General features: G+C 43.5%; 1 protein-coding gene and 1 pseudogene across 2 annotated transcripts in view; both read left to right on the forward strand.

The window, feature by feature from the left end:
* Positions 1-27,898, forward strand: part of LOC122941366 (oocyte zinc finger protein XlCOF6.1-like) — a 76,882-nt gene that overhangs the window by 2,130 nt on the left and 46,854 nt on the right. Inside the window, exons 2-4 of one of the 2 annotated variants that reach the window (XM_044298567.1) lie at positions 18,221-18,325; positions 18,410-18,577; positions 25,504-25,591. In XM_044298567.1, the coding sequence (XP_044154502.1) occupies positions 18,248-18,325; positions 18,410-18,577; positions 25,504-25,591 (334 nt within the window). In that variant the 5' untranslated portion in view covers positions 18,221-18,247. The remainder of the gene's footprint in view (positions 1-18,220; positions 18,326-18,409; positions 18,578-25,503; positions 25,592-27,898) is intronic. The other variant, XM_044298568.1, reaches the window with a different exon arrangement.
* On the forward strand, positions 16,109-16,191 carry LOC122942880 (annotated as a pseudogene).

A 27,898-nucleotide genomic window follows, 5' to 3' on the forward strand; every position in this document is an offset into this window, starting at 1 on the left:
GGAGCGAAGCGGGCTGGAGGGACGCGGTGGGTGGTAGAAATAGTGAGTAGACGGAGCCTCTAGGTGCTGAAAAGACGCCCCATAGCACCTAGAGGCTCATTTGCATACCAATAAAAGTATGTTTTTAAGCTTAACGGCAGCAGACAACGGGGATACAAAAGCACTGTTAGGTAGTGCAGACACTAGCAGATCGCTAGTGTCAGTCAGCGAAAAATCTCAACCTCTGGTGGTAGAAACCCTTTAAGTGGAATCCTTTTTCTGCAGAATGACGAGGGTGAATGACACAAAGGAATGCCCATAGACTATAATGGGAAGTAAACTCTGAGCTCATTTGCAGGTAAATCTGTGTTATGTAGAACATTAACATGATAATCCCACTTAATCTCAATTTTAAATAATCCCACTGAACTTGAAGAGTAAATCTGCTACAGATTTATTTGATATGTTGAATGGTTCAGGCACAAAGTCACGTTTTACTTCCCATTATAGCCTATGGGCATTCCACTCTGGTCCATTATTCTCTATGGGCATTCCACTCTGGTCCATTATTCTCTATGGGCATTCCACTCTGGTCCATTATTCTCTATGGGAATTCCACTCTGGTCCATTATTCTCTATGGGCAGTTCACTCTGGTCCATTATTCTCTATGGGCACTCCACTCTGGTCCATTATTCTCTATAGGCATTCCACTCTGGTCCATTATTTTCTATGGGCATTCCACTCTGGTCCATTATTCTCTATGGGCATTCCACTCTGGTCCATTATTCTCTATGGGCATTCCACTCTGGTCCATTATTCTCTATGGGCATTCCACTCTGGTCCATTATTCTCTATGGGCATTCCACTCTGGTCCATTATTTTCTATGAGCATTCCACTCTGGTCCATTATTTTCTATGAGCATTCCACTCTGGTCCATTATTTTCTATGGGCATTCCACTCTGGTCCATTATTCTCTATGGGCATTCCACTCTGGTCCATTATTCTCTATGGGCATTCCACTCTGGTCCATTATTTTCTATGGGCATTCCACTCTGGTCCATTATTCTCAATGGGCATTCCACTCTGGTCCATTATTCTCTATGGCATTCCACTCTGGTCCATTATTCTCTATGGGCATTCCACTCTGGTCCATTATTCTCTATGGGCATTCCACTCTGGTCCATTATTCTCTATGGGCATTCCACTCTGGTCCATTATTCTCTATGGGCATTCCACTCTGGTCCATTATTCTCTATGGGCATTCCACTCTGGTCCATTATTCTCTATGGGCATTCCACTCTGGTCCATTATTCTCTATGGGCATTCCACTCTGGTCCATTATTCTCTATGGGCATTCCACTCTGGTCCATTATTCTCTATGGGCATTCCACTCTGGTCCATTATTCTCTATGGGCATTCCACTCTGGTCCATTATTCTCTATGGGCATTCCACTCTGGTCCATTATTCTCTATGGGCATTCCACTCTGGTCCATTATTCTCTATAGGCATTCCACTTTGGTCCATTATTCTCTATGGGCATTCCACTCTGGTCCATTATTCTCTATGGGCATTCCACTCTGGTCCATTATTCTCTCTGGGCATTCCACTCTGGTCCATTATTCTCTCTGGGCATTCCACTCTGGTCCATTATTTTCTATGGGCATTCCACTTTCCTGTTAAAGTCTATGGGCATTCCTTTGTGTCATTCACCCTAGTCATTCTGCAGAAAACAGTCATAATTCCACTTAATCTGAACATTAAATAATCCCACTGAACTTGAAGAGTAAGCCTGCTAAATAATTATTAGATATGTCAAATGGTTTTGTCTAATTCAAATATTACATTTCCATTATTCTCTATGGGCACTTTCCTGTTAAAGTCTATGGGCATTCCATTCTGTCATTCCTTTTAGTAGGTCCCCATTTTATGTAATCTCTGGTTGTCCAGTTTTCAGGACACATACCTTCTACTGGTGACAACAGCGATCTGTGTTTTGGGGGTTTATGTAATTGGTGATTTAGGCTGGAATCAGTAATTCATGTAGGAAGGATATTTTTTTTATTATTCACTTTGTCCAAACGAGGAGTTTAGTTATCAGTAGTTGAAGGTGGGTGTCTGATGCCTGGTGGCCTATCTAGAGGTTCTTCTACTATGGTGCAGTGGAAGGATTCTGTAATGCCTTGGGGTCTCAATCTTTGTGACTGAACTGTTGGAGGCTTTCAGGGGTGTGGAATTCCTATCGCCCGACGCCCGGGACATGCAGTTCCGGGCGCCGGGCAGGCAGCTTAGCCCTGTGGGCAAGTAGCAGGGCTGACAGCTCAGTCACACAGACAATGCAGAGACGCTGGCAGCAGGGAGCCTGAGGGAGGGACGGGGAGGAGCGTAATATGATCTTAGAGTGGAAGCTGCTTCTGCCAGCCCCTCCCCTCCCCGCCCACCAACCAATCACCGACCAGAGCTGAGGGGGCAGGGCAAGCACACTAGCAGCTCTGAGTCACACAGGGGAGTCTAAGAATAGAAATGAATCGAATGAGTCACAAGTTAAAAGAATCCTATGATCCGACTTAGTTTGTGACTCATTCGATTCTTTGAGTTAAAAGAGCCGAGTGTAGAACAGTTTAGGCCTCTTTCACACTTGCGTTGTCCGGATCCGGCGTGTACTCCACTTGCCGGAATTACACGCCGGATCCGGAAAAACGCAAGTGTACTGAAAGCATTTGAAGACGGATCCGTCTTCAAAATGCTTTCAGTGTTACTATGGCACCCAGGACGCTATTAAAGTCCTGGTTGCCATAGTAGTAGTGGGGAGCGGGGGAGCAGCATACTTACCATCCGTGCGGCTCCCGGGGCGCTCCAGAATGACGTCAGAGCGCCCCATGCGCATGGATCATGTGATCCATGCGATCACGTCATCCATGCGCTTGGGGCGCCCTGACGTCACTCTGGAGCGCCCCGGGAGCCGCACGGATGGTAAGTATGCTGCTCCCCGCTCCCCACTACAGTTTACCATGGCTGCCAGGACTTTAGCGTCCCGGCAGCCATGGTAACCATTGAGAAAAAGCTAAACGTCGCATCCGGCAATGCGCCGAAACGACGTTTAGCTTAAGGCCGGATCCGGATCAATGCCTTTCAATGGGCATTCATTCCGGATCCGGCCTTGCGGCAAGTGTTCCGGATTTTTTGCCGGAGCAAAAAGCGCAGCATGCTGCGCTATTTGCTGCGGCCAAAAAACGTTCCGTTCCGCAACGGAAGACATCCTGATGCATCCTGAAGGACGGACTGTCCATTCAGAATGCATTAGGATAATCCTGATCAGTATTCTTCCGGCATAGAGCCCCGACGACGGAACTCTATGCCGGAAGACTATAACGCAGGTGTGAAAGGGCCCTTACACTGAGGCTGTCTGGCTGCTTTTGTTGCAGCAGTGATAAGATTGAGGGATAGGAGAAGTGACAGATGACACAAGAGTTTAGATTACAGGTTGAATTAAATTAACCCTTTAGGATCAAATTGGCGTGTCAGGAGATATATATGTTAAAGGCATCTCATTCAGTTAAGTAGCTATATAACTAAGGGTGGGTTCACATCACTTCACTTGGTTCATTGTACTAATATCAGTGTCAGACTGTTGTCACTGTGGGTAACAATGCACATTGCACACCACAGTGACAGCTTCTGACTCCTGTCCTGAGTCCTCCTGTCCAGCGTCAGCCTCAGCTTCCCTTCACTATCCCTATAATAAATCACTCTTCCTGATCCTGACTCGCTCATTACTAATTAGAGAGCTGAAGAGCCGACTGCACTGAGTCAGCAGCAGCAAGTGATTGTGAATCGACTGTATAGCATCTGCGCATGCGCATCGGCACCTAGAGTCTGCGGTTCACTTGCGAGTCAGCTCAGCAGTCAGTGACTCAGCAAGTGAACCGAAGATCCGATTCATGAATCGGTTCATTTGAATGAGCTGATTCAAATGAACCGATTCACCTAAAAGATCCGAACTTTCCATCACTAGTTATCAGCGCTCCTGTGCAGGCCGGAAGTCGGGCGCCACGGGCCGGAAGTCAGCTTCCAGCGGAGGCACACGTTAGTCAGCGGCTGTAGTAGGAGCTCCTGTCATGGTGGCAGCCCGTGCCATGATAGATAGCCCAGCAGGTAGTGTGTGTGGTGACTGCTCTGGGTCAGCTATGCTCTGCTGTCAGGCTGCCGCTCTGCTTCTTCTCCCTGGCATTGAAGTGTCAATAGGAGTGCTGTCAGGTTCCAACTTCCAGCCACTCACCCTCCATAAATAGGGGGGGGGGGGGACTTCCCCAGTATGGCATGTACATTAAAGGGATTCACTGCCCCAGTATGGCATGTACATTAAAGGGATTCACTGGCCCAGTATGGCATGTACATTAAAGGGATTCACTGGCCCAGTATGGCATGTACATTAAAGGGATTCACTGGCCCAGTATGGCATGTACATTAAAGGGATTCACTGGCCCAGTATGGCATGTATATTAAAGGGATTCACTGCCCCAGTATGGCATGTACATTAAAGGGATTCACTTAAATATGGTTTTGATTTAAAATTACTTTTTGTATCAGGACAAGTAGATTGTCATGAGGGACAAGTAGATTGAGACCCCGCTTTAGTCCTTCGACAAGTAGTTTTTAAAAAAAATTTCCACACCCCTGGGCTTTGATACCCTGCAGGCACTGGTCCATCACCCCATTATTTCTAGTGAGGCAGCTGCTGCATCCAAGTGAATGGAGTGGTAGCTGCGCATGTCCGTGGCTCTGTACATTCACTTTTATGAGAGTTAAAGAAACAAGCAAGCATTAGGCTGAACCAAAATCCACACGTGTCACTTGCAGGTCTTAGGTGCTGTGATCAATAGTGACTGCGACATCTATGTGGTGTTCAGAGGGAGCAACTCCCTTTGTCTCTCATCAGTATCCTGTGAATGATATCACAAGATGCCGATGTCTGGATGGCGGGTTGGAACCTAATGAAGGGCCCAGCTGTGCCTGCTGTTTATCCTAGCAGGCCACCCCCTCTTGCGCAGCTTGCTGGCCAGTATAGAACTGACATTATAATTCTCTTGTACTGCATAAGTAATACAGGAGAATTATAGTCTCGAGCAAAAGATCACCTATTAAAGTTCCCTTGAGGTACTGTTAAATAGTTAAAATAAATAAATGAAAAAAAAATGCCAAGTAAATACATCTATACTTTTTTCCATGGAATAAGTGCTTTTCAATGGAAAAAAAAATCTGGAAAAAAACACCCTGAACATATTTGGTATCGCCGCATCCACAGTGACTTGCACTACAGAATTTTTTTATTCTGTACGGTGAACACCGTAAAAAAAAGAAAAAAGCCAGAATTGCCCCTGTTTGCTTATTCTCCACCAAATAAAAACTACAAGTCACCCCGAACATAATCAAGCCTTCCTGTCGCTCCGTAGAAAGAAAAATAAAAAAGTTATGGGTCTTGAAATGCAGAGATGCATTTTCTTTTTCATTTTTTTTTTAAACTATATATATTTGGTATTGGACTATATATATATATATATATATATATATATATATATATATATATATTTGGTATCAGTGTAATTTGACCCAGAAAATAAAGTTATTGTGTCGTTTATGCCGAAAAATGAATATCCTGCAAATTTATAAAATAAAAGCTCAGTGATAGTATTGTTGTTTTTTTTCCCCATTCTCCTCCCTCAGAAAGTAAAGTAATAAAAGTATATTTCCAGTATTAAAGTGCAAGATAAACTTTACATTTGGGGTATCGTTGTAATCATAATGATCCACAGAATAATAGTAACAGCCCAGTTTTACTGCATAGGAAACGTTTAGTTTTTTATACATCCTCCCGACTTGGATTTTTTTCCCCCACTTCCCACCACATTGTATGGTGCCATTAGAAAGTACATCTTGTCCTTCAAAAAACAAGCCCTCATGTGGCGATGTGAATGAAAAAATAAAAAAGTTATGGCTTTGGGAGGGCTGGGATTAAAAAAAAATGCAAAGAATTGAAAATCACCCGGTCTTGAAAGGGTTAAAGTAGTCAGGTGAGGTCTAGACTGACATTGTGATATGAATTACCTATCCTCCATTGCTTAAAGAGGCACAGTGCTGTGCTGAACGCTGCTGGTTTTTCCTAGGCCAATGTTGGTTACCTCAATGGGGCTAAGCTGCAATACCAAGCATGGCCACTATTAAATAGATAGCACTGTGCTTGGTAAACTGAGAGGAGGCCATGACCTGCTCAAATAGCTGACACTTGGGACCCTTACCGATCTTATATTAATGACCTATTCTATGGATACAGGGGAGCTGTTAAAAATGAAAGGTGGAATCTGATTGGTTGCTATGGGCAACTAAGCCAGTTCTACTTTACACCACTTTGATAAATGACCCCAAGAAAGTTGATTTTCTCGTGATCTACTGAAATTAAAGACATATGTTAAGGTTAATGGCACCTCTAGTGTCTAAGGCAATCAAGGGGTTAATGCCAGCTTCACTAGGGGTCTAAGAAGGTTTCAGGGTTTATGGCAACACTTCTGTTTGTCTAGGACAGTGAAGTATTTTCTCATCCGTATAATTTGGGGACATAGCGAAACCTTGGGTATAGCTAGTGCCACTAGGAAGCAGTTAAACGTGTTCACTCCTCCCATCAGCTATACCCTTCCTAGAGAGACTAAGCAAAATCAGTTTCAGCTCATTTTTTCTTTTCTTTGTTTTAGGGTACTTTCACACTAGCGTTATTCTTTTCCGGCGCTGAGTTCCGTCCTAGGGGCTCAATACCGGAAAATAACTGATCAGTTTTATCCTAATGCATTCTGAATGGAGAGCAATCCGTTCAGGATGCATCAGGATGTCTTCAGTTCAGTCTTTTAGCCTTTTCAGGACAGAGATAAACCTGCAGCATGCTGCGGTTTTATCTCCGTCCAAAATTCCGGAACACTTGCCGGAATGCGGGATCCGGCATTTTTTCCCATTGAAATGCATTAATGCCGGATCCGTTTTTGCGGTCTACGCATGCTCAGACCGCAAAAAAATGTGGAAAAAAAATAAATGCCGGATCAGTTTTTCCAGAGGACACCGGAAAGACGGATCCAGCATTTAAATGCATTTGTCAGACAGATCCTGGTCCGTCTGACAAATGCCATCAGTTTGCATACGTTTTGATGGATCTGGCAGGCAGTTCCGTCGCTGGAACTGCCTGCCGGAATCCTCTGCCGCAAGTGTGAAAGTATCCTTACCAGAGGGTTTGCAGGCAGTACTGGTTATTGTTTTGCACTACTCGGAAAGGGAGATCAATGGAACATCAATGCCCCTTCTCCAGGAGAGGAGGGAGGAGGTATGCCAAAGACCCAAATCTGCTGTTTCTCACCAACCATAGGATTACCTAAATTCTCTGGACCCCCACTTTGCCAGTGTAACTGCCCTCCCCAAAGGAAAATACACTGAGAAATATGATCCTGCTGGTCCTGGGTATAACAAACCTGTGACAGACAGATGAGCATCCACAACAGCGTGTCCGCCTGGGAATCTCTCCTAGCCAGTTAAAAATGGTCTGATCCGTGTTGCATCTGGCCCAGCGAGGAACCTCAACATCTCTATCCTAGGCCCCTCCCCTTTCCTGTAGTGTGGATTGAGCCATATTGTTCTCATACCTTGACGCATGCCTATTCTGCAGCTTTCTGCACACCCCAAAACAGAATCTAGGAAGGGGTTGACCTGCGGCACTAATTTTGCATGCTTTTCTTGTCACACTAACTTCAGTGCAGTCATTCAGACCCCCTCTGTATGTCCTGTCTCCCCCCTGCTGGTGGTCTGCAGCTCCTGCATCACAGATGACGTCGACTATAACTGGGCACAATCTCTTACCAAAATATTCCCAAGACATCTCTCTTACCAATAAGACCATAGTGAAGATTCAGAGGAACCACCATACAGGGGACACACCAAAAAGCACATCAGAACTTTCCTTATGACTCTGAAGTGGGTCTGAGGTGTCCTCTCCTGATAAGGACCACTGAGTTTGCTCCTCCGTATTGGAAATCTACCCCTCTGTCATTGAGGAGCAGTCCTCCAAGTGCTTCCCTATAATTGACAGTTTCATCTTGGCTGTAATTGAGACTCAAGGATACGAAATCCTCTTTCTCCCAAGAAAAGTTTTTTTGTTTTGTTTTTGACTGGTCACGTAGTTCCTGAAAAATTTTTCTGAACCACTCGGACTTCGATATTTCTCTGCCCAAGGAATGGGATCTTCTGGACAGGCATTTCAGCATGCCAAAAAACCTTGATCTGCTCTACCCTTTTTCCAGAGGACCTTGTTAAAAATGGTCCTCTCTCCTTATCCCCACTGGTTTCTTAATTAGCAAAGCATACCAACCTGCCCATGGCGGACATGGCTTCTTTTCCTGACCAAAAGATAGGAACCTTGAATCATTTTCAGAATCATCATTCGAAGCCAGGGATCAGTAACCTCCGGCACTCCAGCTGTTCTGAAACTACAGGTCTCAAAATCCTTCTTCACGTCTATAGGAATTACAAGATCAGCCAAGTGCCTGCTATGAGTTGTAGTTTCACAGCAGCTGAAGTGTCAGAGGTTGCTGATCTCTGCCCTAGGATCAGCTCTCCATCCCATCTTTGCCTCTGCATGGGTCTGCAAGGTGAGGGCTGAATGGGTTTCTCACCTCCGTGCCAGAATTCTCATGGGCAAATCTCCAAAGGAGCTGGCGGATTGCGGACTTTAAATCTTCCATGCTAGTTCCAACATTTGTGAATCCTAACTGGATGTGGCCAGATTAATGTCATGCTCCTAAGCACTTCTGGTTCCCATTAGTAGGATTCTGACTTACTTGCTGGGCGGCTGACACCGCAAAAAAAAAAAAGATATCGAGCATCAGAGTCTAAGACTTCTCCTTGAACACGAGAGGAAACCCTCCCTTAAACTCCGCCCTCCAAACCAACCTCCTCTAAGTCTACTTCATGGCTGTTAGCATCTCTTTCGGGAGGTCGGGCATACCCACATTTCAAATGTCTGGGTATGAGAGCCAATTTTGGACGGGTACAAAGAAGAATTTTTCTCTGTTCTCCCCTCATGCTTTGAATGCCATCCCAGCCTCCCCAAGGAAAGGCTTTGGACTTATTTCAAACCATCCATATTCTACTTGTTAGGGAACAATTGTTCTGGTATCACATCAAGAGAGGTTCCATGGTTTCTCTTCTGATCTGTTTAGAATTCCCAAAAAAGAGGGGACTGATTGCCCGTTGCTCAACCTTAAGTTACGCAACAAATCGTTTGAGCCAAACATTTTCACGTGGAGTCCCTGACATCCGTGATAGCCTCCATTGAAGTGGACATTAAAGATACTTATGTTTACATACCAATCCCAAGCAGTACTTAATATCTGGAGTTGGGTACATCCACTTCCGATTTCGGGCACTTCTGTTCGGCCTGGCATGAGTCCCGCGGACATTTATCAAAGTTTTTGTGTCATTCATGGGTCTTCCTCACTCCACAAGGATTTTTGGGATTCCAGAACTGGACAACATCTTGATGAATGCGCCCTTCAGGTCTTCCAACCTTGCCAGCCTAATGATAGTCCTGTATGCTCTTCAACAATTTGGATAGCTGATCCAGACATCCAACCTGAGGCTCTCCAATGGCTTGTATTCTTGGGGATGTGCTTCCACACCTGTCTGGCAGGACTCATTCTTCCCTAGTAGAAAATAGTTCTCCTATGTAACAGCATTCTTCAGATTTGCCATCCTTACCCAGTTTAAATTCGCCTGTGCATGCATGTCATCAGGCTCATGGGGGCAGCCATGTAAGTGGTCCCGTGCGTTCAGATTAATTCCTGAGTTCTTCAACATGCCTAAGTAGAACAAGTCTCCAACATCCGTATATGCTCTAATATGCCTACCAACATCAGTTTGTCGCCCCTTCCAAGTGGTGGCTGTACTCCCCCATGTTGCCAATGGGTTTATTCTTTATCCCTCTTTGATTTTTAGTGATTACAGACAGCAGTCTTCATGGTTGGGGAGGAGTCCTTCAATCCCAGGCCGTGCAGACCGTATGGTCTCCACAGTACTCTACTCTACCCATCAACATATTGGAGTTGAGAGCCATACGGTTGTTCATGGTGCATTGGACTAACCAGCTGACTGGACACCCAGTCCACATCCAGACAGCTAATTTTACAGCCGTGGAATTCAACCATCAAGGGGAACGCGGACTTCAGATGGGTGGAAATCCATGTGCCAGCTCTGTCAGCTGTCCACATTCCTTGAATAGAAGCAGAAAACGAGTGGACTTTGTAGAATGGAAGCTTCAACCCCTTTTTCGGGAAATATGCAACCGTTGAGGTTCACCGGATTTCCGCCTGTCAACATCCCGCCTTCATCGCTAAGTTTTACAACCTCCTCACTCTGACAGTAGACTCTCTAGTCATTCTTTTGGAACCTAATTCAGATTACCTATTGTGTCCCCTCAGATTTCTCTGTTACCTCAGCTCCTCCTCAAGGTTCGAGCAGAGGGTCTGTCAGTCATTTTAGTCACTGAGGTCTCAACAGGTTTGGTATGACTCTCTGATCGCTCTCCTAGAAGATCAACCCTAGCCCCTTCCTCTACAGGAAGATCTTCTTTCCCAATGACCTTGGAATCACCCAAAGTTACCTCCTCTGTGTTTAAAGGGGTTGTCGGAGTTATGAAAAAAAATATATATAGCACTTTAAATCTGATGGTGAGCAATATACAGTTGCAAGAAAAAGTATGTGAACCCTTTGGAATTATATGGATTTCTGCACAAATTGGTCATAAAATGTGATCTGATCTTCATCTAAGTCACAACAATAGACAATCACAGTCTGCTTAAACTAATAACACACAAATAATTAAATGTTACCATGTTTTTATTGAACACACCATTTAAGCATTCACAGTGCAGGTGGAAAAAGTATGTGAACCCTTGGATTTAATAACTGGTTGAACCTCTTTTGGCAGCAATAACTTCAACCAAACGTTTCCTGTTGTTGCAAATCAGACGTGCACAACGGTCAGGAGTAACTCTTGACCATTCTTCTTTACAGAACTGTTTCAGTTCAGCAATATTCTTGGGATGTCTGGTGTGAATCACTTTGTTGAGGTCATGCCACAACATCTCAATTGGGTTGAGGTCAGGACTCTGACTGGGCCACTCCAGAAGGCATATTTTCTTCTGTTTAAGCCATTCTGTTGTTGATTTACTTCTATGGTTTGGGTCGTTGTCCTGTTGCAACACCCATCTTCTGTTGAGCTTCAGCTGGTGGACAGATGGCCTTAAGTTCTCCTGCAAAATGTCTTGATAAACTTGGGAATTCATTTTTCTTTCGATGATATAAAGTATAAATCTGAAGGTGTCGGCCCTTTAAAGAGTAATGAGGGGGAAGTCGCAGAGAGCGATGAGGAGAAAGCAAAGCTGTTAAATATTTTTTTCTCCAATGTATTCACTGAGGAAAATAAACTGTCAGATGACATGCCGAATGTTGAAATAAATTCCCCATTAAAAGTGTCCTGTCTGACCCAGGAAGAAGTACATCAGCGACTTAAAAAGATTAAAATAGACAAATCGCCAGGACCGGATGACATACACCCCCGTATCCTAAAGGAATTAAGTAATGTCATAGCCAGACCCTTATTTCTGATATTTGCAGACTCTATACTGACAGGGAATGTCCCACAGGATTGGCGCATGGCATATGTGGTGCCAATATTCAAAAAGGGGCCAAAAACAGAGCCTGGAAACTATAGGCCGGTAAGTTTAACATCTGTTGTGGGTAAACTGTTTGAAGGTTTTCTGAGAGATGCTATATTAGAGCATCTCAACAGAAATAAGCAAATAACGCCATATCAGCATGGCTTCGTGAGGGATCGGTCATGTCAGACTAATTTAATCAGTTTCTATGAGGAGGTAAGTTCTAGACTTGACAGCGGCGAATCAATGGATGTCGTATATCTGGACTTCTCCAAAGCATTTGACACTGTACCACATAAAAGGTTAGTATATAAAATGAGAATGCTCGGACTGGGAGAAAACATCTGTATGTGGGTAAGTAACTGGCTCAGTGATAGAAAACAGAGGGTGGTTATTAACGGTACACACTTAGATTGGGTCACTGTCACTAGTGGGGTACCTCAGGGGTCAGTATTGGGCCCTATTCTCTTCAATATATTTATTAATGATCTTGTAGAAGGCTTGCATAGTAAAGTATCAATTTTCGCAGATGACACTTAACTGTGTAAAGTAATTTACACTGATGAGGACAGTATACTACTACAGAGCGATCTGGATAGATTGGAGGCTTGGGCAGATAAGTGGCAGATGGGGTTTAACACTGATAAATGTAAAGTTATGCACATGGGAAGGAAAAATGCAAGTCACCCGTACATACTAAATGGTAAAACACTCGGTAACACTGACATGGAAAAGGATCTAGGAATTTTAATAAACAGCAAGCTAAGCTGCAAAAACCAGTGTCAGGCAGCTGCTGCCAAGGCCAACAAGATAATGGGTTGCATCAGAAGGGGCATAGATTCCCGTGATAAGAACATAGTCCTACCACTTTACAAATCGCTAGTCAGACCACACATGGAGTACTGTGTACAGTTCTGGGCTCCTGTAAACAAGGCAGACATAGCAGAGCTGGAGAAGGTCCAGAGGAGGGCATCTAAAGTAATAACTGGAATGGGGCAACTACAGTACCCTGAAAGATTATCAAAATTAGGGTTATTCACTTTAGAAAAAAGACGACTGAGGGGAGATCTAATTAATATGTATAAATATATCAGGGGTCAGTACAGAGATCTATCCCATCAGCTATTTATCCCCAGGACTGTGACTGTGACGAGGGGACATCCTCTGCGTCTGGAGGAAAGAAGGTTTGTACACAAACATAGAAAAGGATTCTTTACGGTAAGAGCAGTGAGAATATGGAACTCTCTGCCTGAGGAGGTGGTGATGGTGAGTACAATAAAGGAATTCAAGAGGGGCCTGGATGTATTTCTGGAGCTTAATAATATTACAGGCTATAGCTACTAGAGAGGGGTCGTTGATCCAGGGAGTTATTCTGATGGCCTGATTGGAGTCGGGAAGGAAGTTTATAGTCCCCTAAAGTGGAGAAAATTGGCTTCTACCTCACAGGGTTTTTTTTTTTGTTTTTTGCCTTCCTCTGGATCAACTTGCGGGATAACAGGCCGAACTGGATGGACAAATGTCTTTTTTCGGCCTTATGTACTATGTTACTATGATAGCAATCCGTCCAGGCCCTGACGCAGCAAAGCAGCCCCAAACCATGATGCCCCCACCATCATACTTCACAGTTGGGATAAGGTTTTGATGTTGGTGTGCTGAGCCTCTTTTTCTCCACACATAGTGTTGTGTGTTTCTTCCAAACAACTCAACTTTGGTTTCATCTGTCCACAGAATATTTTGCCAGTACTGCTGTGGAACATCCAGGTGCTCTTGTGCAAACTGTAAACGTGCAGCAATGTTTTTTTGGGGGGCAGCAGTGGCTTCCTCTGTGGTATCCTCCCATGAAATCCATTCTTGTTTAGTGTTGTACGCATGGTAGATTTGCCAACAGGGATGTTAGCATATGCCAGAGACTTTTGTAAGTCTTTAGCTGACACTCTAGGATTTTTCTTCACCTCACTGAGCAGTCTGTGCTGTGCTCTTGCAGTCATCTTTACAGGACAGCCACTCCTAGGGAGAGTAGCAGCAGTGCTGAACTTTCTCCATGTATAGACAATTTGTCTTACCGTGGACTGATGAACAACAAGGCTTTTGGAGATACTTTTATAACCCTTTCCAGCTTTATGCAAGTCAACAATTCTTAATCATAGGTCTTCTGAGAGCTCTTTTGTGCGAGGCATCATTCACATCAGGCAATGCTTTTTGTGAAAAGCAAACCCAGAACTAGTTTGTGTTTTTTATAGGGCAGGGCAGCTGTAACCAACACCTCCAATCTCATCTCATTGATTGGACTCCAGTTGGCTGACACCTCACTCCAATTAGCTCTTGGAGATGTCATTAGTCTAGGGGTTTACATACTTTTTCCACCTGCACTGTGAATGTTTACATGGTGTGTTAATAAAAACATGGTAACATTTAATTCTTTGTGTTTTATTAGTTTAAGCAGACTGTGATTGTCTATTGTTGTGACTTAGATGAAGATCAGATCACATTTTATGACTAATTTGTGCAGAAATCCATATAATTCCAAAGGGTTCACATACTTTTTCTTGCAACTGTATAACTAACCTAAGCAAGTTTTAGGCAAAACAATATTTCCTAATTTCCCTGGTTCTCCTCTGGCCCTTTGTTTACCTGCAATAACAACAATCTCTGCCCCTCCCTCTGCTCTGCAAAAGTAGTGAATAAGTCTGCCCTGAGTGAAATGTTTGCCTGCTGGGATACTCAGCAGCATGTTGTATGTGTAGAACTACAAGTCCCAGCTGTACAATGACACTGCTGATACACACAGGATCTTCCACCTACCTGTTCTTCAGCAGTGCTCTGCAGAACTCCTCTAGTCTGTCAGCTCCTGTGCCCAGCAATTATCTCCTCACTGCCTGCAGCTACTCAGTAAAGTCTTCATCCCTGAGTCTGTTCTGCTGAAGGGGGTTAAAGTTTTGTCCTGAAGAATCCAGGGAGAGAGCAGACTGGCAGTGCAGGGGGGCATGGCCAATACAGTGACGTCTTGTGTACAGACACATATCTGCTCTCTCAGGCTTGTGCACGAAACATTAGAGCAGGGAGAGAAGTTGACATCACAGGTCATGTGACCATCAGTGAAATCTGAGAAAGCAGCAACTGTATATGCAGTAAGTGCATGGTAAAACCTTTACATTTGATTAGTTAGAAACATACAAGGAACAAAAAAATAACTCGGACAACCCCTTTAATGGCATGGCTGTTGAAGCCATCTTTCTCAGAGCCAGTAGATTATTTGAGTCATTTAGACCATGACAAAAGCTAGGAAACCTGCTTCCTTCTGTATTTACCACAGGACGTGAAAGTCCTTTTTGAAATGGTGTGAGCAAGTGCACTGTTCTCCCATGCTGTTCTCTGCCTGCCATCCTATCCTTCCTTCAGGTGGATCAGGGTCTCGGACTCTGTTCTCTCAAGGGACACGTATTTGTTGTCTATTCTTTTCAGCAGTCTCTAGCATCCAGTTTGGCGGTTCAAAACTTTTTTTTCAGGTTATGCCCCCTTACCTATGCCCTTTGCCTCCATGAGACCTCAAACTTGTCCTAGACCAGGCATGCTCAACCTGCGGCCCTCCAGCTGTTGTACACAACTCCCATGATGCCCTTCTGTAGGATGATAGCTGTAGGCTGTCAGAGAATGATGGGAGTTATAGTTTTGCAACAGCTGGAGGGCCACAGGTTGAGCATGGCTGTCCTAGACGTATTGAAGTAGTCTCCATTTGAACACTTACAGGCAGTGATGGCCAGGCTTACCTGTGCCTGCGCCGCGAGCCGGTCTGAAACAAATGCGGTCACCGGGAGCAGGCAGTTCCGAGAACAGCCCGATGAATGCCCCCGGCGGCTGTTCTCGGAACTGCCTGCTCCCGGGGACCGCAATTGTTTCAGACCGGCTTGCGGCGCAGGCACAGGTAAGGACTTAACTGTGCCTCGCCGGACTTGTGATTTAACATGGCAGCCCGCATGTGTTCGCGGGCCTCCATTCTCTGATGTAGTTTGAGCAATATGCATTTACCCCTCTTCCACAAATCCTTTTTTAGCAGCTCAAAGTCTCTTTTCATCTATCTAACGTTCCTAGGAATGGTCTGGAGACCTCCAAATCCACTATCTCCTGCCTTATCAGGCTGACCAATTCTGTTTGAGCAAACTAATTAAACCCTCTACAAATCTGAGGTGACTTTAACTAGCTAAGATCAACAGGAAAGTGAGCATTAAGGCCCTCAGTCATCAAAAATGTAATCTACTGAGGCTGGCTTAATGAGTCCTGCGCTGACGAAAGAGGCATTTAATTTATGATGAGGCACAAGCCTAATCATAAATGACATGCCTCCTCTGGCAGTCCGTGCACCGGATGTAGATTTCAGTCATTATTTCGCTTCTCGGCCTTTTGGCTAAGATCAAGTGTAGTATCTGTTATCAGTCCAGTGGAGCCTGGCTCCTGGACTGAACTCTGCCCATGGAGGAAGGCTGCGACAGGCTGAGCCATGGGATTAGAGAAGAGCAGAGAACCACACAGTGGCCCACGAAGGGTGTACAGCACTAGGGCAGAAATGTCCTGTGCGAGGTGGCCCGGGTTGCTGGATCGATGCCATTAGGTCGAGTTGTGTTGAAAGCCCAAAGTGCAAGTGCCCCAGGACTGGTGACCCTGGGGTGCCGGAACTCACTGGGGGTGGAATCCCATTGAGAGATGGCACATTAGCACAGCACTTTCTTTCTCACAATTTTAGCACATACCTCTATTTGCTCGGCTTCGGCCTTGAAGATACGAGGAATTTTTATAATTCCGTAATGGCAATCATTCACTTATTTATTTTTTATGTCACTGTGTGCACTTTTACACGTTGTGTGTTCACTAGGATTTTCAAGGGTTCCGGCGCCCTCACGGGTACCCCCTCCTTGAGGTCTAGGGGGGGTGTGTGTGGCCATATTGGTTCCTCACCTCCCTGCCAAACCCCTTGGGCTCTCCCTTCGGGGAGAGTCCAGACCTTGTTGAAGCTCCTGGCTGACGCCTTGGGTGGCAGCCTAGGCGAAAGCCGGGAGCATAGATGGGCGAACCCTTGGTTTCGGCTGAGGGTTGCCACTTGTCTCAGTCCCTTGCAGGAGCTTAACGGCCCCGGAGGGATTGGGAATGGTTTGTGGGGGGCTCTTCTCTTCGGAGAGGGCCTGTGATAGACCGCGACCTAGTGCACGTTTTTGTGTGGCACGCTGCACGATTTTGTTGCATGAAGTGAGATCACGACTTTGGGCTTTCGATAAAAAATAAAAAAAACGGATGTAGATTTCAGTCATTATTTCTGCTATTTTCTGACATAGTAAAATGCTAATGCTAATTGCATTGAAAAGGCCTCTTTTGTGCCAAGAAATGGTGTAAATAATAATGAACTAATTAATTCCCTCCTAAGGCTTTTACTACCTTAGATCACTAGAGATATTGCTATTAATCATTTCACTACCCTAGACCACAAGGATGTAAAAAATAGACTGTCACTTACCGTAAAATCCTTTTCTCTTCCGTTCATTGGGGGACACAGAGAGATCTTGGGTTTAGCTGCTGCCACTAGGAGGCAGACAATAGGGAGGTATAAGTGTTCACTCCTACCATCAGCTATAAACTACCCAAGGGACTAAGCTAAATCAGTGTGTGCCAGAGCAGAAGGAGGAGAAACAGTATGCCGAAGCCAAAATTTGAACCTAGAGCAGAATGAACCCACTATTGCGCCACAATCTGCGCCTGAAATATTCCTAATATAGGTGTATTTCAGCCTTATAAATGACCCTCTATTCTTCTAAGCCTCAGTTCACATCTGCATCAGAGGCTCCATTTGGAGTCTCCATTGCAGATCCTGTCAAACTTGACGGCAAGAATAGTGCTGTGTACATCACTATTTTCCCTGTCAAATCCATGGAATCCAGTCATATTATAAGTTATCTTTCCACAGCCTCTGGATTGAGAGGTGCAATCTGATTAGATTCTCTGGGCTCCCGCTCTGCCATGAGGTCGCCTCTGCAAACAGTCCAGCTTGTCTGCAGAAACCACATGTTGGCCAATTGGTTAATTTTTATGAATCCCCCTTAGGCCTCTTTCACAAGGGCGTGTGTGCCCCGATGTCGTATTGTGGATCCGCAATACACGGGTGCCGTTCCGTGGGCATTCCGCATCACGGATGCGGACCCATTAACTTCAATGGGTCCGCAAATCCAGAGATGCGGAATGGTACGGAACGGAACCCTACGGAAGCACTATGGAGTGCTTCCGTGGGGTTTCGTCCCGTACTTCCGTTCCGCAAAAAGATAGAACATGTCCTATCTTTTTGCGGAACGGCCGATCCGCTACGGCTGCCCCACGGACTGTGCTTATGCATTGTGGGCCGCAGCACGACCACGGGGCACACACGCCCGTGTGAAAGAGGCCTTAAATAGAATTTTCTACAGAACATGGCTTAAACTGATCTTATGTGATCATTATATGTTAAATTCTTTCAGAGGTCAGCTTGGCGTCTTCGTCTCTATATGGAGAAGGACAAGAGTTACATGACTGAGAAGATTTTAAGAATCACCCTGGATATCATCTACCTGCTGACTGGAGAGGTCAGAGATTCCTGAACATGGGACCCCTGGGGACATCACTTTGATTTTATATATTTTTATTTAACCAATATTTTCTATATACAGGACTACACATTAGTGAAAAAGTCCAGTAAGGATGTGGCCTCTACCAGCAGCCTTCATTTGATGGGTGGTTTAAGAAGGACAGTTCTTCCGTGCCACTCATTAATACATGATAATGAACAGAAGGTTCAAGAACTTGCCCACAAGATCATTCATCTGCTGACTGTAGAGGTAGGAATGCTGGGAAGTGGGATGCCTGGATAATGGTTGTATCAGGATTTTCTATGTGTCTTGAGCTTGACACAATACTGTTATCGAGTTCATAGCATAGTGAAAATGTAAGGGTGGGTTCCCATCGTTTTATGTGTCCATTTGACATATACCTGAAAAAAATAAAATAAAAGTTTTTGTATCCTGCAGAGCCGGTTTACAATGGAACTTTATGGTGAACGGATGCCACTGTATGACATCTGTCTGAGGGATCCGTTTAACGTATACGTTTTTTGTGTACGTTAAATAATAGGAAAAAAATAAATGGGAACCCAACCACCCTAAAGTGTTAATTCACATCTAAGGAAGATTTAACCACTGGTCCAATCACTTTCATTAACCACTTTCTGGTGAAATTAAAGGGACTCTCCGACAATTAATAAAATTAATGAATTTACCTAAATATTCGTTTATTATAAACGCATTCCCAAATATTTACTATTTAGAATGGCTCATTTTTTCTAGGGGGCAGTCTTGAGGGCAAATAAAATGCTTGCCCTATAGAGAAAACAAGCCATTATTAATAATAAATGCTATATGGGAATGTGTTTATCATAAAGTTATTTTTAGTCATTTCATTTTACTAATTCCCAGAGAACCCCTTTTAGTTTTTCCTTGTAGAAACCACTGCATTGAGAGTTTTATAGGTCAGACAATTGTCCTTCTGTAAAAGGGAATGTAAATAAGGTCTTATAAGGGGCCCTAGAGAGATAGCTTCTGTCCTCGGTAAGAGCTTATTTTCATTTTATTTACCGTACCTTACAGACACAATAAAAAAACAAAATAAAAATATCCCTGACAATGACATTTTTATGTTAGATTTTGAATTAATGCCTCAAGTAAATATAGACACAAAGCTAAGTGCCTTAAAGAACCCATCAGTAGCTCTTACGCCACTGAAGTGCCACCACTGCCTTATACTGTAAGGAGGATTAGCTTTTTAAATGTGCCGCTGTATGTATTATTGGATGTTGCATTATGTAAATGACATAGTTTAGGTAATGGACATGGAGCACTCTGCTGAGTCACACTAAGGCTAATTTACATCTTTACAAGCCAGCTTCTGCAGCATCTGGTGCATGCGCAGATGAAGCTAGGACCTCCACATTACACTTCACCACTCAATCGCTGGATTCTTCCTGCATTGTGGAGCATCTTTCTCTCCAAAAACAATTTTTTTTTAGGCGAATTTCCCTGCACCTCCACACCTATTCCAGTTGCTTCGTGTCCCTCTGGGGATGCATGGAAGTCGTCTGCAGGTGCAGAGGTGCCTATAACTTTCTATTCGCCTAGTCTGACATTTCAGTACTGGTATCAAGCCAGGAGGGCTGTGGCAGATAGAGGGTGCCACTGAGCATGTTGCAGCTCTTGCCCTCCTTTGGCATGAGTACTTCGGTGGAGGCTGCCCCGGGCTAGGTCAGGCAACATTACGCTGTGAAGACCAGTGGGCGTCACGTGGTGTAAACATGCAGATGGGACTCTCGTGGAGATCTCTTTTTAGGACAGCACTTCTCAAGTGCCTTTTTCTCCCAGACAACAAGCATGAAATTTCAGAGGGACCTGGAAGTGCAGTGGCATCGGGGTTAAGTGTTGTGCCCTCAGGTTGCTAACCCTGCATGTCGGCTCAGAGTGCCAGAATTTCAGGACCGAGTTAAACAGAGCCAGCTTACAGACCCACCCAGAGCCGTCAGCCCAGTAAGCCATCCCCTTGAGGGTTTTTAGTTTCGGCTATGGTATAGGGGTTTACAACTTTATATTTTTATCACCATTTATTGGTGTTTTTTCTCAAATCTCCCCTAATTGGCGGGTCCATATTCTTTACGAATATATTTAGAAATAAGACCCCGATTATGGTTTAAATGTTTCTTTAGGCAAGAAACCAGGCAGTGAGGGATTTCAGCAATCTAAGAAGTGTGCTATATGCAAAACATTGCCACTATATAAAAAAATCCGCTGTGTTCTAAATGCACAGAAAAAGTGATTTTTGATGAATCTCCCTCCTGGTTGGAAAATATAAGAACAATAATCAAATAGAAAGTGAATACTACCTTGGTTTCTAGGATATCTTCTCTGTCCCCCAAAGCCCACCACCTCATATGCAAGGACTCATCCAGAGCTAGATCTTGATTTAGATCTGAAGACTACTTGGAGCCACCGCTTTGCTCTGTTGAAGATACTGAATCTCTTTTTAAAAACAATTAGGGCAACAATGACTTTAAAAGAACTTAGATTTGTGCTCTGATGATGATCTGATGTTTAAAGGACTAGACATAAAAGGGAAAATAGTTTTTCCCTTTAGTGCTAATATTTCTAAATTAATTGCTAGAGAATGGAAAGATCCTGAAAAGAAAGCAGGAGTTTCCAGGATATTTAAAAAAAATTATCCCTAAATATGTCCTAAAGTACATGCACCAGTAGCCAGGATTTGAAAAATTCAGCCCTACTTTTTGAAAATATTGGCCTTCTTAGAGATCCCATGGATAAGAGGTGTGAATCCCTTTAAAAAAAAAAAAAACTCATGGGAATCTTCAACTGCCTTTTTCAGACCGAATATGCTGCCACTTGACCAGAAAAATCTCTTTCCCTTTAAATTAATCAGATGGAGGAGCATCTGGTGGCAGACACTCCTAGGGAAGAAACTATAGCTATAGAAACTGGTCTTGAAGCAGTCTTCAAACTTTTTAGCTGATGCAACTGCTGATATTCTTACTTTAGCTGCTAGATCTGCAGCTCTGTCGAACACCACTAGAAGACAAAAAGATGTGGCAGGCATCAAGAGGAAGGGGTAAGGGTTTCCTATTAAGTATAGGAAATCCCTCTCAACAACAACAAAACCAATTACACCAGAGGACTTTTGGGTGGAAAACAAAACAATATGTTTACGGCCTGGCAAAAAGTGTCCAATTCTCCTTTAGTTCTATCTATAATAAAGTCAGGTTATCTTCTAGAATTTTCTTCTCTCGCACCAGAAAAATTTGTAATAAACAAATGTCGGGAATCAAAAAGTCCTAAAGGATCAGGTTTAAAATTTTCTACAAAAAGAAGCACTAAAAATAGTCCCAAAAGAAGAGCACGACCTACAGTTTTACTTGCCATTTTTTTCAGTAAGAAAGCCCAACAGTACATACAGGGCAATTATCAATCTGAAATCTTTAACTCATCACATCCAATACAAGAAATTCAAAATGTAAACAGTGAAGTCCACAATAAATCACTTGACACAGGACTGCTATATGATAACTCTGGATTTGACTGATGCATATTTCCATATTCCCATTCACGAATGCCATCAGAAATTTCTTCGGATTGCCTTGTTGATGGACGGGGTCCTGTGTCATTATCAGTTCCAGGTTCTCCCATTCTGAAGGACATCAGCTCTGAGACTCTTCACCAAAGTAATGGTGGAAGTGTTAAGCCATCTTCATCAGAAGGGGATATTACTCAACCTATATTTGGATGAATTGTAGCTTCAAATTCAAGAGAAATTTTTCAGGAGCATGTGGACATGGTTCAACAGACCCTGAGAGAGTTAGGTTAGATAGTGTACCTAGAAAAATCTGATCTCCAGTCATGTAAATGGAAGATTTTTTTTTTTTAATGAGTACTCCTAGATTCACATCAGCTAACCTCCTTTGTTCCAGAGGAAAAACAAATAAAGATAATCCAAATAATCTTGCTCTGCAGAGCCAAGCTGGTATCAATTTGAGACCTTATGACAGTGTTAGGGCTCATAATTTTAACAATCCCAGCGGAGAAGTGGGCCCAGCCACTTTCAAGGCCTCTTCAGTGTTTCTTGTTAAAGAGGACCTTTCCTGGATTTTTTTTTAGTTTAATTAAATACCTTTCCTTTCTGGGTATTCCCCGCTGATGCTGCCATCTTGCCTGTTTGTTTGTTATTTTCTTTCAAATATCGTTCTTATGCCCCGCTATGCCCCCGTGTTGTTTTCCCGCTCAGTATGCTAATACTGAGCATCAGTACAGGGAGGAGGAGACACCAGCGTTTCTCAATGGGCGTCTCCTCCTCCCTGGCTGTGCCGCAGTCCAATAGCAGCCTCACAGTCTCGGCTGCGATTGGACCGCGGCACAGCCAGGGAGAAAAAAAAAGCTCACCTTCTCCCTGGCTGTGACGCTCTCCGCTGTGATGCCAAGGAAAGGTATTTAATTAAACTAAAAAAAATCCATGAAAGGTCCTCTTTAATGAGCTGGGACAAAAATCTTTTCTCTCTAGAAAAGAGAGTCAAGATTCCTCCTCAAGTAAAAGTGGAGACTTGTGACGGTAACCACGGATGCCAGCAGCTGGAGTTAGGGAGCTCACTCTTCTCAGTTGGTAGTTCAAGGCAGATGTGATTACACCATAGCTTATGCATCATCAAATTTAAGAGAACTCTTAGCAGTTTGGGAATCTTTGAAGGCCCTTCTTCTGGAGATCAGAACAAGGCATGTAAAGATACTTTCGGACAATGTGAGCAAGGGGTGGACAAAACGCAAAGCCTTAGCATTAGGCCTCCTACACACGAACGTGTGCGCCCCGTGGCTGGGCCGCAATGCACGAACACCGACTGTGGGGTAGCCGCAGCGGATCGCGGACCCATTCACTTTAATGGGTCCGCGATCCGCCCGTTCTGCAAAAAGATAGGACATGTTCTATCTTTTTGTGAAACGGAAGTACGGGACGAGACCCCACGGAAGCACTCCGTAGTGCTTTCGTAGGGTTCCACTCTGTGCTTCCGTTCCGCACCATTACACATTTCTGGATTTGCGGACCCATTGAAGTGCAGGAGGCCTTAGTGTCGGTATAAATTTTCTTATGGGCAGAAAAAAAATCTAGCCTCTATCTCCGCAGTCAATCTAAAAAGGGAAGAACGCTGCATAGTGGACTCTTCAGTCAGATTGCAGAAAAATTGGGTATATCAGTTCTAAACCTCTTTGCGACTTGGTTTAAGGCAAACCTAAAGATTTTATGGGTCATTTATTAAGAACAGCGTTTTAGATGCTGGTCTTAAAACCCTGTGTGCTGGCGGTTGATCTGCCGAAGCTATGAAGAGGCGCCGGCCTCTACATAACTTCGGCACATCCACTGCCAGTCTAAATCTAAGCAAGCTTCCTTATTGGCTTAAACTTAGACTATTTTTTGTGCCTAAAACAGGCGAAGAAAATTATAAATGAGATGGGCCTGCCGGCACGTCCTCGTCCACGCCGCAACCTCTTTTTTATACCTGGCATCAGCGGGGAAAAGTAGCAGATTGCGGCACAAATAACTTCTGCACTACAATCTGCGATACATATACATCAGAAAACTGGTGTATATGTGATAATAAATGAACCCCTTTGTTTCCTATCCTACAGAGACCAGCCTCAGTTCGTGGATGCATTTTCCTGAGCTTGGCTGAAGGGAATCCTCTATGCCTTTCCCTCATTCTCTTTGATCCCAAAAACAATAATGAAGATGCTAGAAGAGGAAACAGAGATAATCCTCATAGCTCTATTTTGGCCAAAATGGTGGATGGTTTCTTCTATTCCTGAGGCTTTGAGCAGGACATTTGGGTGCTTGCAACATTACCAAGTCTCCTACAGCAGGGTACATTTTACCAGCGAGATAAATGTTTAAATTACAGGTTTTACTGAATCATTTTCCACAAAACTATATATCAATCTGCTCAGCCCCTCCTGCTCTATAACATGCTGCTTTCAGATTGCATTGTACTTTGTGGTGACAGGTCCTCTTTAACCCCTTCAGACACCGTAATCCATCTCTATTAGGGTGACTGGGACAAGGGATCAAAAGATCCCAGGTTCTAGCATCCTAAGGATGTATGCATCATCTGGCATGTTCTACAGTGAAACGCACATTTATTCATATGCGTTCCACTCTAACACTCCCCCAGCTCCTCAGATTGAATGCTCCTAAGCGTCTAACCCTGGAACGCATAGTACCGGAAGTGACATCCTGACCAGCGCCACTTCCGGTCTTTGGAGCCTTGTGCGCATATACATTTGCGGCCGGAGACTCCACACACACAGAAAAAGTCCCCCATATAGCCCTGCAACGATGGGAATTTAAATATATATATATATATTATTTTACTTTATTTTATTTAAGAATTATTTTAGATAAATATCGCGTGTGAAGCGCACATTACTGGAAGTAATGTGCACGACGCGTCACTTCCGGTCCAGTTCCGGCGATTTGAACATGTGCCAAGCTTCTTCTTAAAGGTATAAAACCTGTTATTTGTAACTACTCCTGAAGAAGGGGGCCATTTTAGACCCCCGAAATGCATTGAGTGCCGTGTGTTTTGAATAAAGAAAAATCAATCTGACGCTGGATTTACGGCTGCCATCATTCTCCACAATCTTAGAAGCGAACCCGCTTAGGGGGGCTCTGTCTGGAGGTGTCTTGAGCTTTTTCCAACAGACATCCTCCCCAGTAAAGGGGGTGCTACATATGTTTTTTCTCAACAGTCATATCTCAATTTCTATACAGAGGTTGTATTCTAATTATAAGATAATACTCCTTTTTTCACCACACACCACAGTGGGTGTAAATATCTTGCTTGAGGAGTGGCACCTTTTAGTAAGTCACAATTTGATGGTCCACTTGGGTTTCTCTCTGGGAGATGCCCCCAATTACCCATACCCAGACCGTGACACTATACTCGTTCTGTGCCGGTTAGCTTTGCTATACCCTGACCATGTGGCTGCCTTCCCTTAAATATTTTACATTTCCCCATAGGGTTTATTCCTTCTCTGTGTTCTGGTATCTACTATCCACCTTCCAGGCTCCCTGTCACTTTATATATTGTGGTCGTCCAAACCTCTTTGTTTATTTTATTTTTTTATTTCATATGCACATTTGTATAACAGTTTTGTATTTCTCTTATGTTAAGGAGGAGAACACTGGAGTTGAAGAAGAGACGTATGTGAGAGTTGAACTGCAGTGTAAAGAGGAGGATATCTCAAGAGATATCGGTACAGGTTTGTAGTTATGTGAAAGAGTGTTTTTCTTAAAGGGAATCTGTCACCTGGTTTGAGCATATTAAGGGTTTACTACTGCCATGTACAATAAAATACCTTATTTCTTGCTGTAGTCTTCATTTTTTGTTTCATGGTTTCATTAGCGATTTGAGATTTGGGCACCTTGGACACTCATTTGCATAATATAAAAAAACATGAAATGAAACCATGAAACAAAAAATGAAGACTACAGCAAGAAATAAGGTATTTTATTGTACATGGCAGTAGTAACACCTTAATATGCTCAAACCAGGTGACAGATTCCCTTTAACCTCTTTAGGACACATGACGTACCGGTACGGCATGTTGTCCCGGTACTTAAGAACACATGACGTACCGGTACGTCATGTGTATTTCTGATCACCGCCGCCCGCCGGGCGGTGCCTGCTCAAACCGGCTCTATAAAAATATCACATGACCTAACCCCTCAGAGGAACACCGTAAAAAATAAAAACTGTGCTAAATAATTTTTTTTGTCAACTTACATCACAAAAAGTGTAGTAGCAAGCGATCAAAAAGTCATATGCACCTCAAAATAGTGCCAATCAAACCGTCATCTCATCCCGCAAAAATCATACCCTACCAAAGATAATCTCCCAAAAACTGAAAAAACTATGGCTCTCAGACAATGGAAACACTAAAACATGATTTTTTTTGGGTTTCAAAAATTTAATCATTGTGTAAAACTTACATAAATGAAAAAAAGTATACATACTAGGTATCGCCACGTCCGTGATAACCTGCTCTATAAAAATACCACATGATCTAACCTGTCAGATTAATGTTGTAAAAAAAAAAAAAAACGGTGCCAAAACAGCTATTTCTTGTTACCTTACCTCACAAAAAGTGTAATATAGAGCAACCAAAAATCATATGTAGCCTAAAATAGTACCAACAAAACTGCCACCCTATCCCGTAGTTTCTAAAATGGGGTCACTTTTTTGGAGTTTCTACTCTAGGGGTGCATCAGGGGGACTTCAAATGGGACATGGTGTCAAAAAAACAGTCCAGCAAAATTTGCCTTCCAAAAACCATATGGCATTCCTTTCCTTCTGCGCCCTTACAGCGGTTTACGACCACATATGGGGTGTTTCTGTAAACTACAGAATCAGAGCCATAAATATTGAGTTTTGTTTGGCTGTTAACCCTTGCTTTGTTACTGGAAAAAAATGATTAAAATGGAAAATCTGCCAAAAAAGTGAAATTTTGAAATTGTATCTCTATTTTCCATTAATTCTTGTGGAACACCTAAAGGGTTAACCAAAGTTTGTAAAATCAGTTTTGAATACCTTGAGGGTGTAGTTTCTAGAATGGGGTCATTTTTGGGTAGTTTCTATTATGTATGCCTCACAAAGTGACTTCAGACCTGAACTGGTCCTTAAAAAGTGGGTTTTTGAAAATTTCTGAAAAATTTCAAGATTTGCTTCTAAAATTCTAAGCCTTGTAACATCCCCAAAAAATAAAATGTAATTCCCAAAATGATCCAAACATGAAGTAGACATATGGGGAATGTAAAGTAATAACTATTTTTGTAGGTATTACTATGTATTATAGAAGTAGAGAAATTGAAACGCGCAATGTAATCCTGATGTGTGTGGCCGACTGGAGTATATAGCAGCTGGTGCGCACCCTCTCCTACCCAGCCATGGCTCCGGGCGCAGGCGCAGTGTGTCCTGGCCAGTTTGGCGCATGCATATTAAGTGGGTGCTTCTCCCGCGGCGGTGCTCTAATTCTCACTGACCTGCTTGCGCAGCGCCGCACCCCCCCCCCCCCTCCTCCAGCTGGTTATCGTCACCGGAAGTGACGAGGGTATAGCATTCTGATAGTATTCTGACAGAACACCGGCAGTCATCACCAGATCCAATAGAGGAAGCAGCATAGCCTATTCACTGCATAGTGCTCATTGAGTGCTATGTATAGAAGACAGGAGCAGATTCTTTACACCTTTTTTGGAGTAAATTATTATTATTATTTTTTATGATTGCATTTAACTTATTTTTGGCTTAAAATCATATTTTTAAATGGCCTTTATTAAAAATATTAAGATTTTCAACAGTTTTTCTAATGTGTGACTTGTGCCAGTCATCTAATAAGCCTTATCTCTAAACTACTGAGAGGTCATAAAGACTTATTTAAGCCACATTCTTATCAGTAAGATAAGGATTGAGCTTTCATGAGTGTATTAATGAGAATTAATGATGTCAGAGATAAGAAGTCTGTCTGCTCCTCAGATGACGGAAATTACTGAAAATCCACAGGCAGCTAGTA

This window comes from Bufo gargarizans, chromosome 6 (genome assembly GCF_014858855.1).
Source record: "Bufo gargarizans isolate SCDJY-AF-19 chromosome 6, ASM1485885v1, whole genome shotgun sequence".
Taxonomy (NCBI): Eukaryota; Metazoa; Chordata; class Amphibia; order Anura; family Bufonidae; genus Bufo; species Bufo gargarizans.